The 12,878-nt window shown below is 40.7% G+C and overlaps 1 protein-coding gene across 1 annotated transcript in view; it reads left to right on the top strand.

Moving 5' to 3' along the window:
* The window catches only part of LOC126371948 (glutathione hydrolase 1 proenzyme-like), a 32,082-nt gene that overhangs the window by 17,628 nt on the left and 1,576 nt on the right, over positions 1-12,878 (top strand). Inside the window, exons 2-8 of the mRNA XM_050017414.1 lie at positions 3,860-4,024; positions 7,293-7,700; positions 7,908-8,108; positions 8,451-8,706; positions 9,189-9,379; positions 9,825-10,065; positions 11,434-11,547. Coding sequence (XP_049873371.1) covers positions 3,860-4,024; positions 7,293-7,700; positions 7,908-8,108; positions 8,451-8,706; positions 9,189-9,379; positions 9,825-10,065; positions 11,434-11,547 — 1,576 coding nt within the window. The remainder of the gene's footprint in view (positions 1-3,859; positions 4,025-7,292; positions 7,701-7,907; positions 8,109-8,450; positions 8,707-9,188; positions 9,380-9,824; positions 10,066-11,433; positions 11,548-12,878) is intronic.

Genomic DNA, 12,878 nt, shown 5'->3' on the forward strand with positions numbered 1-12,878 from the left:
TTCCTATTTCACAGATAAGTAATACTATCTTTGTCGTTATATTAAGTAAATCTAACTAAATAAGTATAGGTACATACTAGTTCAAAGACATCATTCACAAGATACGTAAATTGCTCTATTTGTCAACGTAACTACCTACCTACATGTATAACCACATGTACAAAAGTAGGTATCTATTTGTCGTTATTATCTAAATCAATATAATTGTTGTATTAACTTATCAGCCCTAAAACGCTTAAATACTTTGTGTAAAGCAATTTACAATAGGCTAGTTGGATGACTGGGTTTAAGATAAATTATAAAAGTTCTAATCTAGGTAGAAATAGAAGCTAGTCAAAGATGATTAAAAATCCATCTCATTTTTCTTTATCAAATTTTATTTACGAATAACAAAGATTTTGTACGACGTTTGGCCACATTTATTGAGATGACGTCATACCTACTTACATCTGTATTTTATTACTTTACAAATTCCATTGAAAATGTATCTTTTAAACGTTACGTAAGTTAATTACTACAGAAGTCTACCCAATGACGATGTATTTTCTTAGTAATTTTATTGCAAGTGGAAAGGCGATATCATATTATTGAAATATAGACTTTCAACCCAACTGCATTGTACGGTCACGAGCATTAATATGTATACACTTTGGTACCATATCACATTAACTTTTTTGACAAATTGAACTGTAAGTCTCACTAAATGTCAAATATGTTAGTGCGACAGAGTCCTAAAGTGGGTACATTATATTGCTCATGACTGTACGTATCATAACTAGGTATTGAAATCGAGGTAAGATCAAATATGTAGCCTAAGAAGGCAAGGATACACGAATCCGATCACTGACTGGAAAACCACTCTGTTTTCATTAGGACCAATCACTCTCGTCGCAAAATTAGATACCTACCTAATTATTCGAATATTCCGAACGCTATTTCAGTCAATACTAAGCATAAAATGTTGACTGAATCAGACTTTATACCTGTTACGATCGAAGAAAAACCCGCGTCGAGAGCGAACTTCACTTCGTATTTTTTTAGAAGGAAGTAAGAGCGATAATCGTGAGAATGCCTTGGACAAAGAATGATCGGTATCAAAAACATTCGGCTTCGTTTAATCGATCGATAAGAGCTATGCGTAATAACTCAAATAATCAAGCTTGTAAAAGACTTTGCTTTTCTTTATTTTTATCAGAGTATAAAAATGGGTGGAAGATGTGTTGTGCCTGGGTATAATAACAATGGCCATTTATACCCAAAGTCAGGTCTGCGATTGTTGAAGTAAAGCAACTTTCGCAAAGGCCGGTCATAGGATGGGCGACCACAAAAAAAAGTTTCCATCTCGAGCTCCTCCGTGCTTCGGAAGGCACGTTAAGCCGTTGGTCCCGGCTGCATTAGCAGTCGTTAATAACCATCAATCCGCACTGGGCCCGCGTGATGGTTTAAGGCCCGATCTCCCTATCCATCCATAGGGGAGGCCCGTGCCCCAGCAGTGGGGACGTTAATGGGCTGATGATGATGAGCTGCGGCGTATGAATTCCAAAGACCTTTTAGAAACAATAGATGACAGACTTAAGTGATGAAGTTCATAGGTTCACGACTGTCTGTCTGACCCAGTCTGACCATGGGACGACACGACGGTCTCACGTGGATGAGTCGCCGGCCTTGTGCCGAATATTCACGCACCGGTGTCATCGCGACCGATCGTCCATTGTACTAAGTGAAATCAGACTTATTTACATAAGTATACCGACGTAAACTCGACGTTTACAAACATGATGCTTATTATTTCTAATGGTACTCAAGGCCTTTTAGTTACTTAATTATAATTATTTTCTTTTTGGGTTCAGCTGAAAATCAGCTCTCTATTGACACTGGATCTGCAGAGTTTTATGCTGAACAAACAACCCTTTTTGCCTGTGACATAACATAACATAAACAGTCTATTATGATGTCCCATTTCTATGCACAGGTCTCCCCTCAATCAACCGGAGGGGTATGGAGAATACTCGACGGCGGGAGGGTGGAAGTGTCTGTTAAATGGTTTATCTATCTAATTAGGTATCCTTTAGATACCTAAGTAACTTAGAGACACCCACTTCACTTTACAGGCTAGCAGTCATTACAAATTATTTATTAATTCATAGGCCATCCATGTGATGTGATTCCACATCACAGGTTCAGATGCAAATTATTCGCTTTCTATCTATTACATAATGCTCTCAAAACAAGTCTCACGCTATTCAAGCCGTCAAGCTTTACGATTTGGAATAAATATTCGATAAGTTCGATTGTTATCTTGTATATTATATTCTGTCCATTGCATCGGGCTGGACCAGGTTAAACCTGTTTATGTATTGGCGAAAGGTGTTCACATAAACCGATATTTATTTTTAATAACAGTTGTGACGTAATATCTCATAAATACTAGCTTGTGTTTCTAGACAGCCATAGTTCTAAATGCTTATCGTCCTGCGATAGGAATGCCTTAAGAATCGACCATGGATTTTATTGATTATGTCATGTCTAATACAATGGACAGTGGTTTGATGAACGGCAGTACAATACAGTCTTGGTGTTTAAAATCTTTATAGAAATTCTCATAACTTAACCACAATTGGAAACCAAATGAAACACTATCATGATCAGTGATGTGCCCCGCCCCCGTGGTCGAGTGGTTGGTGTTGGGCTCACAATCCGAAGGCCCCGGGTTCGAATCCTGGTGGGGACATATCACAAAAATCACTTTGTGATCCCTAGTTTGGTTAGGACATTACAGGCTGATTACCTGATTGTCCGAAAGTAAGATGATCCATGCTTCGAAAGGCACGTTAAGCCTTTGATCCCGGTTACTGCTTACTGATGAAAGTATGTAGTCGTTACATGAGCCATGTCAGGGCCCTTTAGCGGCTCAGTAATAAACCTGACAGCAAGGTTGGTATTCCACCTCACAACCCTCACGTTAAGAAGAAGGGAAGTGATGTGTTCCCGTTGTAAAAATTCTTTACTAGTAAGGAAACTGATTGCTTTTATTTTTCAAAATGTTCTTTTTTGTACTCTGGTCTTATCTACCCAAAAGTTAGGTAATAAAGCTCTTTTTAAGTAAGTTTCGCGCGTTTTTTCTGCTGGGAAAATGCTCGAGCATGGCACATCAGATCATGATCATCCACGTCAACAAAGCAACATTTTTCCAACAACAAATAATGTTCTATTCGTTACTTAAAAAAATGGGAGTAACAATTTTATTAGGAGAATGAAAACTACGTCGTATTATCTAGGCACTATGAATTAAATAAAATAGACAGATTTGTATGCCTGAAGGCAAGAGGGAAACCACTGCCCCTATTTTTCTCTAAAAAGTATCATGGAAAATGCTGCACCGACAAGAGCGTGGCTCTTAAATTGATGATGATGTATGCCAAATATACTTACGTAATAACATCACGTACAATTTACCTTTCACGAGGGTTAGATTTATTTATTAGTAAGTACTAGAAATAGAAAGTAATTTCAGTTAACAAATAACTAACTTACGTAGCTTAGGTGTATGAAATGAAAAATATGATACTTACCTAACTACTTACACCTAATAATCTAAAAAATATACACACTTGTGTAGTAAAATAATGCCCTACCATTTTAAAGTTTGAATTTCCTTTTCCCTATGTCCAAAAACAAAAGCCGAAAAGCCGCCACAGCCATAAAACGCGACGAAACAAAAACCGCGACAGTGACATGTTGACAAAATCTTGACAATGTTCATTGCAAAATTTATTTTTCGTGTGACGTTCCAATAATGCGTAAATTTAAAGAAGAGTGTGAGTTCGATGTTTATTGAAGCGAGTTGGTTTGTTTGAAGCGTCTGGTGCTCGCGGAGGTGCGTGGTCGCCGTCGTGTTGGCGGCCCTGGTGGCCGGGGCGCTGTTGGGAGTGCTGCTCTTGCAGCCGTGGGCCGGCCGTGACCACCCGCGCTTCCCGCGCGCCGCTATCGCTGCCAATGGCTACGAGTGTGCTAGTATCGGCCGGTAAGTATACCTACCTAGTTACTGTCCCAAACCATTCATTCGTTATAGGTATTAATGATATTGCCTCTGGTCACCTAGCAAGAAATTGCTGTAGACCGATAAGGCCTTTTAAGCTGTAATCGTTCTTGTGTATGTTTTGTAATTGTTTCGGTGCAATAAAGTATATTTGATTTGATGATTATTTTTAACATAAACAGCCTATATACGACCCATTGCTGGGCTTGGGCCTCCCTTCAATCAACCAGAGCGGATACGGAGCATACTCCACCACGCTCCACTGCGCGTTGGTGGTATTGACAATTATTAATCATAAATTCGATAGACGGGATCAAAACCCTGTATAGATAGATAGATAGATATAGATAAGAATCACCGGTTTGAATCCCATCCGAGTACAGAATCTTTAAGAGAAGAAGAAATGATAAGAAACTCAACAGGAACACTTAACTTACCATCTGTTCTCACTATGTATATTTATAGGTTTACGTTAAATCTCACCCATAATCCCTATTGGGGAAGACAGCCGCAATTCATCACAAAAGACCGTAGACTTAGATTATTTCAGATTATGAAAAAGATTTGACCTCAGTAAAACACTTCAAAAGAATTACATTCAAAAAATGTCTGGTCTTCTAAGTACTTACTTGTATTTATCTAAAATGTAAAGACCATTATTTAGCTTCTTTACACAATCAGATTTTACACAGTTTCAGAGATTTCAGCATTTTCTACGGTTGTGTAGCAAGAATTTGCAACGCCTTATCATTATTATTAAGTCTCACAACCCACACGATAGTAGAAGATTATAATTAAGTCTTTAAATATGACGATTTAATTATTATACTTACTTAGTTGTACACTTCATTTAATAAGCGACATAATACTTATACGCAAGGTGGATTTATTTACTAGATACTTAAGACAATTAAGACATCATTCAGTGCTAACAGCTGCAATGATAAGAACATGTTTAAATATTTCGAGTGGGGATTAAAATGGAATTGACGCATAAGGACTGCCTTACTTACATACATAACATAAACAGCCTATATACATCCCACTGCTGGGCACAGGCCTCCCCTCAATCAACCGGAGGGGGTATGGAGCATATTCCACCACGCTGCTCCACTGCGAGTTGGTGGAGGTTTTTTTTGACCAACGACTTAACGTGCCCTCCGAAGCACGGAATCATGTTACTTTTTCAGACAATCAGGTGATTCAAGCCTGAAAAGTCGTTACCAAACAAAGGACAGTCTCACAAAGTGATTTCGACAATGCCCCCATCGGGAATCGAACCCGGACCTCCAGATCGTGAGCTTAACGCTCTAACCACTAGACCACGGAGGCTGTTGGAGGCCTTACAGCAAGGCAAAAAATCCCATCCTTTTTTGTGTTAGTTTTCCGAAACATAATTCCGTCTCTCTTTTTTACGACTAAAATAAAGAGTAAATATCTAATCTGGTAAAGTGCTATCTTTATTGTTGTTAAATAGCTGTGTAATCAATTGCCAATGTGGTATCGTAAGTGGGTACTGACAAAACGTCTAAAACTATTAAAATACTTAAGCAGGCTTTAGCACGCTGTTTCTTGATAGTTATCCTATGAACCGTAACCATACGAACGTCGTTCATTAGAGGACATTTTTTTTTGACGTGACTTATTGTAGATTTGCCGCAGATGGCATTAACTACTTGGCCGGACAAAACATTAGAGGACAGGAAATAAGTAGAATGTGAGGAAAATACTTTTTTTAAACAAAATACACGTACTTACAAGCATTGTTAAAATTTTATAGGTCTCTTGGCTAGATGAACCATAATTTAGCAAGAGGAAAAATAAAGACGGACCTATGGAAAACGGTCAATTGGCTAGGCTATTGTGATGGCAAGACCAAGGAGATTAAAAAAGGCTACATCCCAGCAATTCATCTAAAAAGCAACATTGCTATTTGACATGTGTGCATTGCGCATTACTTTTAATATGCGCAAATGTCAAATTGCAATATTACTTTTTTGGATGAATTGCTTCAATGTGGCCCTTTTAACCCCCCAGTTTGCAAGAGATGCGTGCATATTTTCTAATTTAAAATTTCACACGGGTATACCTAAATTCTAAATAAAAGCTATATTCTTGCATTATGTTTAACGAGTACATTAATGGATCAATAAATAACCTAAGTGACCAGAAAAACTTCTGAAAATCCTCCGATTTGCCACTTTTTTTGATCAAAAATCCGCCACTGGCCACTGCATTCTGAAGCGGGAAATGGTAAAAAAAATTGCAGGACCGATATTGTCCAAACTAATAATACTAGCGCCATCCACGGTTTTTAGTTCGGACTGGCTCTTTAGGGAGTATTTTATCGACAGAGACGTAAGGCGCTAGTTATTCAAATTTAGAAGTTATTGGCAGTAGACGGTCTTTTAGCCTAGACGGTCTTCACCACATTGACCTTACGTATATTCAGAAATAGGAATATTTCAGGGTTACCGGAAAATGTAAAAAGTAGGTACTTTACCTTAGTTCTTGTTAGGAAAAATGTTTGAAAATGACTAAATGAGATGTAAACATCATAGCAAACGTGACTGGATATACATGCAACTTAAATGACAGCGATAATCGTCTAGTTGTGACAAAGTCAGAATGACCATCGGCGCCGGCGGCCATAATATGGATAGTTGTCACGCACTCGATACACAGCTGCAATTACCTGAAGGCAGAGTCACCAGCAATCACTGCCCATACATTGAAACATCACATTGTTATGTATTACCACACCCCGGACACTTCATACAAACAACCTCGTTTTACACAGACGCTACACATTGGCATTATCGTACACGCGCATCTGTGTGTGTGACATCTGACACCATGCGATTCAAGTCTAAACTATGTTCGAGGGGGGGGGGACATATCACAAAAATCCCTTTGTGATCCATACTTTGGTTTGCACCTTACAGGCTGATCACCTGATTGTCCGAAAGTAAGATGATCCGTGCTTCGGAAGGCACGTTGGTCCCGGCTACTATTTACCGATGCAAGTAAGTAGTCGTTACATGAGCCATGTCAGGGGCCTTTGGCGGCTCAATAATAACCCTGACACCAGGGTTGATGGGGTTGGTATTCCACCTCACAACCCACACGATAGAAGAAGAAGACTAATCATTGAGACTCTCGATACCCTAATTTGTTACTATCTATTGATCAATTTTTATTTGATGCTTGTCTTTAAGCGGTGCATATAAAGCTAGCTGTTATTATTTTACAGGAAGGTCCTAGAGAAGAACGGGTCAGCAGTAGATGCGGCCATCGCGACGCTATTCTGCGAGGGGGTCGCGTGCGCGCAATGTATGGGACTCGGAGGCGGGTTTCTTGCAACAATCTACGACGCGCCGAGCGGGCGCGTGCGCGTGCTGAATGCCCGCGAACGCGCTCCGGCCGCGACCAACGAGAATATGTACGCCAACGCATCATCCCAAGTTGGTGGTCTAGCCGTCGCCGTCCCTGGGGAACTCAGAGGATATGGCGCGCTGTACAAGGAATATGGGCGTTTACCGTGGCGAGACTTGGTACAGCCAACCGCGGAACTCTGCCGGCAAGGACATCGAGTCAACTCGTATATGGCACGGGTCCTCCAGTCCTACAGCGACAGAATTTTGGCAGAACCTTCTATGAGGTAAGTGCTAACTTTTAAAACATTAGTTAATTCTTAGTTGCCTCAGAACATGCCGAACGAACGTAACGTAATCTAAACTTAAGGATGATCCAAAAGAAACGAAGGGGGAGGTGTTATCCAGTATAAGAAAAAATATGTGCGAAGAGTTTTTGTTCAAAGGGAAAATCCAACCAAATTAACTACATGTCGATTTAACTTGATCTCCAGAGAGGTGTACGTGAACCCAGCCACAGGGAAGGTGTGGGTCGAAGGCGATACCATCCACGAGCCAACGTTAGCGCGAACGCTCGACGTGATCGCAGAGAATGGGCCGGAGGAGATTCACAACGGTACGCTCACAGCGGCGCTGGCGAGAGATATTCAGGCCTTTGGTGGCATCGTTACAGAAGAAGACCTTCGGAACTACAAGTACGTGAAGCCATTTTATATTAAGTACTTATATTCTGACTATTCCGACAATTTTCTTCCCAGGCGTAAGCCTGAGCTCTACCAGAGCGGAAATGTGAATGTTTGTCATTATTGACACTAACGAAGTTCTATTGGTTATTAAAATTAATACTAGCCTTTCGACTATATCCCAAATGGATCAGAGGTACATCGATCTCAAGATGAACTAAGTACCCACACCTCACCGACCTTTTTGTTAGACCAACGTGATAAGTGATGAGCCGTATCGCCGTTTATAACGGTCGAGAGAACTGTGTGTTGTATTGTATATTATAAAAAAATGATTTACTAAAACAATTCCAGGGCAGAGTGGCAAGAGCCTATCACCGTGCCGCTATCAGGCGGGAGAACCCTCTACTCCACACCACTGCCAGGGTCGGGGTCCGTTCTGGCCTTCATCCTGAACATGCTGCGCGACTGGGTCGGCGCCGACTCCAGCGTGCCGACCGGCTCCAACTTGTACTGGCACCGCATCGTCGAGACCTTCAAATACGCGTACGCCAAGAGAACAGGACTCGGGGACTCTTCACGATCGAATCTCCCTTACAACATCACTGATGTACGTAGTCACTATAAGTAGCTCATCAGTTGTTAATGATAACTACTGATGAGCTTAGTACTTAGTAGTTGTTTAAGTTCTGAATCCACTGGACAACGTTGCCTGAAACATATTGCTCAACATGAAACGTAACAATGAGACGCAACGAAACACGAAATATCTCTGCCCATATTGCCTACCGTAATATCATTTATCCTCCTCATTATCTTTGCATGCGGTAACATACCTACCGGTAACTACTGGTGTTGTCTGCTAGACGCACTCTCATCAAAGTCTTATCATTAAAGGTCAAATTTATCAGGTTAAAAATTATTATATGTAATAAATTGTAAGCCCATAATAATTTAGCTACCATAAAACTCCAATTCTAGAGTGGCTAGAAGTTGTCGTTTGACGGCGTGTGGCTAAACACTGTCGTCAGTGGTAACCAAATAGCAACTCGTTGTACTTACCTCTTTTATAAGACTTGTATTACCTTTCAGCTGGAGCGGAACCTGTCAAGCCCCGATTGGGCGCAATCACATCGGGCGCTGGTGGATGATGCGAAAACATTTTCAGACTGGCGGCATTACGGCGCCTTGTACGAAGGCGCAGATGACCATGGCACTGCGCACGTTATCGTCGTAGCTCCCGATGGCAGCGTCGTGTCTGCCACCAGCACCGTCAACTACATGTGAGTGAGCAAGACAGCTGATTGTTGCCCTGAGTCGTACCTACTTGTAGTACTTTGTAGGGAGAGAGTATATCGAAACTGCCTTTGAAGTTCTTTGACCATGAAATGCCTACATCTCACATTTTCAGAGGTTTGAGTATAAAATGCTTTTATCTACGTGATCCACTTAGTCGATCTCTCTACGTCTCACTTACCAGACTGCTCAACGTAACCACCAACTGCTGCACGCATTATCTTGTACCTATATTTTTTCAATGGCTGTAAAAAAACCGTGACGGATCACGGTTTTAAGGTTTCAAGAAGTATTAATTAGTAGATCGCACAGGGTTTCGTTAGTAAACAAGAGATCTTGGGTCTAATCAAGTTGGCTACCCCTGATCTACGGTACTTATATAAACGAATAAGTTGTGTTCGACAATTTTACAACGATATTCTGGTTTTTTAGTTGGGGTTCCCAACGCCGATCTCAAAGCCTTGGCTTCATACTGAACAATGAGATGGATGACTTCGCGATTCCGCACACGGACTCCGCTTACGGCATGCCGCCGTCGCCAGCCAACATGCTCGAGGCGGGTTTACAGCCACTAAGTTCCATGGTGCCAAGCATCGTACTAAATGATAAGGGAGTTGCCGAGTTGGTCGTCGGAGCTGCTGGTGGCACCAAGATCACTACTCAAGTTGCTTTGGTAAGCTTCGTTTTTTCAATACCATACAATATAATTAAGAACTGGAGGGAGGCAATGGGACACCTCATTGGATAAGACAATTATAATTCCGAGGCGGAGATGGCGCGACCCTTTAGACGCTTTCCTGCAAGCGTGACCGGTGGAAGCACTAGAGAGAGAATCCTGGAAGAAATGGAGGGAGAGGTTTGTCCGGCAGTGGGACACGTCACGTGTGTATCCCGAAGGGGTAGGCAGAACTGTATAGTATATACACCCACTCCTAGCCAGCTATGTTTAAGTCCCATGTAATAGGGGCGAGTGTATTGCCAACCGTGCAGAAATCCTGCTAGGAACCACGCGATATAAATGTCTACAATCCAAACAATAATTCAAACTCTTATAGTCCATCCGGGCCTGCATGACAACCGCGCCGCGCGCGGCTCGAATTATATTGAGCGCTTCGACTAATAAACGATACGAATGTAGATGGACGTCAAACGGCTATTGGTCGAAGGCCTCGATATAATTCACGCCGTGCGTGGCGCGGTTACCTTGCAGAGATCAGTGATCAGTGATTTAGACCCCGAGCCGAGATTCGAACCTGTAACATTAGGAAGTCGTGCGTTCTCTAGAACTATCACTGTATTTTTTTTTTTGCATTTTATGTACCTAGTTTTTGACAGTTTATCAACCACATTCGCGGCTGACGTCGCTAACTGGCGTATCTGAAATTTTTAGCGAATCTGATTTGCACCTTATGTTATTGTCAATAAGACACAAAATATTTTAGCAAAAAATTGCAGGTAGGTACGCCAGTTTGCAAAGTCAGCCACGAATTGTGGCCGGAAACTGCCTCATACACACGTTTAGCCGGTTTTTACCCCGCATATTATGCTAAATATGATTCTAAAATTGAACCAATTATTATTTTATTTACTAGTTATTGTAAGTGGCATTAAATGCTACACCACATTTATTTATTTATTTATTATTATTACAAGTTCTTATAGCTAATTTACACCACTATCCAAAACAGACCCAAAAGAGCGTGTTAACGCGATAAATTGTTTTTAATGCAGTCTGATGGATCAAGGCGAGGCTTACGACGTATATAGATTATTTATGTAAATGTTAGTAATACCGATAATAATTTTACTCAAACCCGTTTTACTGCTTTCCTTGTTTGTTTTAACGGCTTTGTTTTATACATACTGTTGAAATAATTGTAGAAATTGATACATTACCTTAATTACCTGCAAAACGTACTATATCGCAATTGAGGTAGCCAGAGGTGCAACCATTACAAGTTGAACTAAGTACCCACACCTCACCGAGATTTCTGTTAGACCCACGTCATATTGATATATTAAATTGTTATTACAATTTCAGACGGTGATGCATGCTATCATGGAGGGAGGAGAATTACCCGAAGTGGTGAACAGACCACGGCTGCATCATCAGCTCATGCCCATGGAGATAGAATACGAAGCTGATTTCAATCCGGTAAGAAATACAAATAATTAACAAGAAAGCTGAGCGGCGAGATGTGTTATTAAAATCACTGTCAATAATAATACTGTCCATTAAGTAATTCTATTGATTATTAAAACACTCCCCATCTCCGCTCCGCTTTGGTCGTGTACGTCTTTGACGCTCGGTTGACATAAGATGTGAAAATAACGGAATCATATTCGATCTGCTGCTCTCGTGTGAGTTGTTAGGTGTCAGGGTTACTATTGAGCCGCCAAAGGCCCCTGACATGACTCATGTAACGACTACTTACTTACATCAGTAAGTAGTAACCAGGACCCACGGCTTAACGTGCCTTACGAAGCACGGATCATGTTACTTTCGGACAAACAGGTGATCAGCCTGTATGTCCTAACTAAACTAGGGATCACAAAGTCGTTTTTGTGATATTTCCCCACCGGGACTCGATCCCGGGACCTCCGGATCGTAGACGCTAATATCATATTAAATTCGATTTTTTGAAACGCATTTCCTCTACGCATTACATATCTCCGCGTTGGCGGTGTCCGGACTATGTGCTGCTACTGAAGCGGCAAAAACGTACCTGGGTCGTTCTTCTTTTTTATCGACAATAAAAAGACATTTTCTCGATTTATCGGATTTAACATCTTTAAAATTATAACGGCAATAAATATTTTAAAACATCATATAAAGATGTGTCTGTAGAGGACTATTTAGTGGTTCTCTTTATCTTGGTAACACACTTTTCTTTGCAGGCGCATTCCCAAAAAATATTGTGACAGAGTGGCCCTTTTCATCGGAGACAGCATTTCAATTTACCACTCTGTCACATAATTTTGTGAAAAACGATCAAGCTACGTTAATAACTAATTGAGGAACCGATTAGTATTTTGCTTGTATTTTGAGTATAATAAGATAACTATATTTTTGGACAATCAAAACATGAAAAAAAAATCTAAAACATAACTTATCAGAAGCAGAACGAAGGACAGATCATTGTCGATAAAAAAGAAGAACAACCCACCTAAGAATCCACATCAAACAATCACAAAGATTAAAAAAAGCGTGATCTCCTTCGACTCTAGGTTGAAGGTTCCTGTTAATTACCTACTTAGTAATTGATATCCAAAAAATCGTCTGTCCGTCCGTTTGTTCACAAACATATTCACTGTCAAACCATAGGGTATTCACTATTCAGTAATCTTACATTTAGTAGTGGGTAGTTACGTGCGTAATAGCTCGCTATATCATATCGTGTCCTGCAGGTAGGTAGTTAGTTACAATGAATCACAGATGTGCAAATCCGGATGTAGATGATGTATGTATGCCATATAACGTCCGCA

This window comes from Pectinophora gossypiella, chromosome 13 (assembly GCF_024362695.1).
Source record: "Pectinophora gossypiella chromosome 13, ilPecGoss1.1, whole genome shotgun sequence".
Taxonomy (NCBI): domain Eukaryota; kingdom Metazoa; phylum Arthropoda; class Insecta; order Lepidoptera; family Gelechiidae; genus Pectinophora; species Pectinophora gossypiella.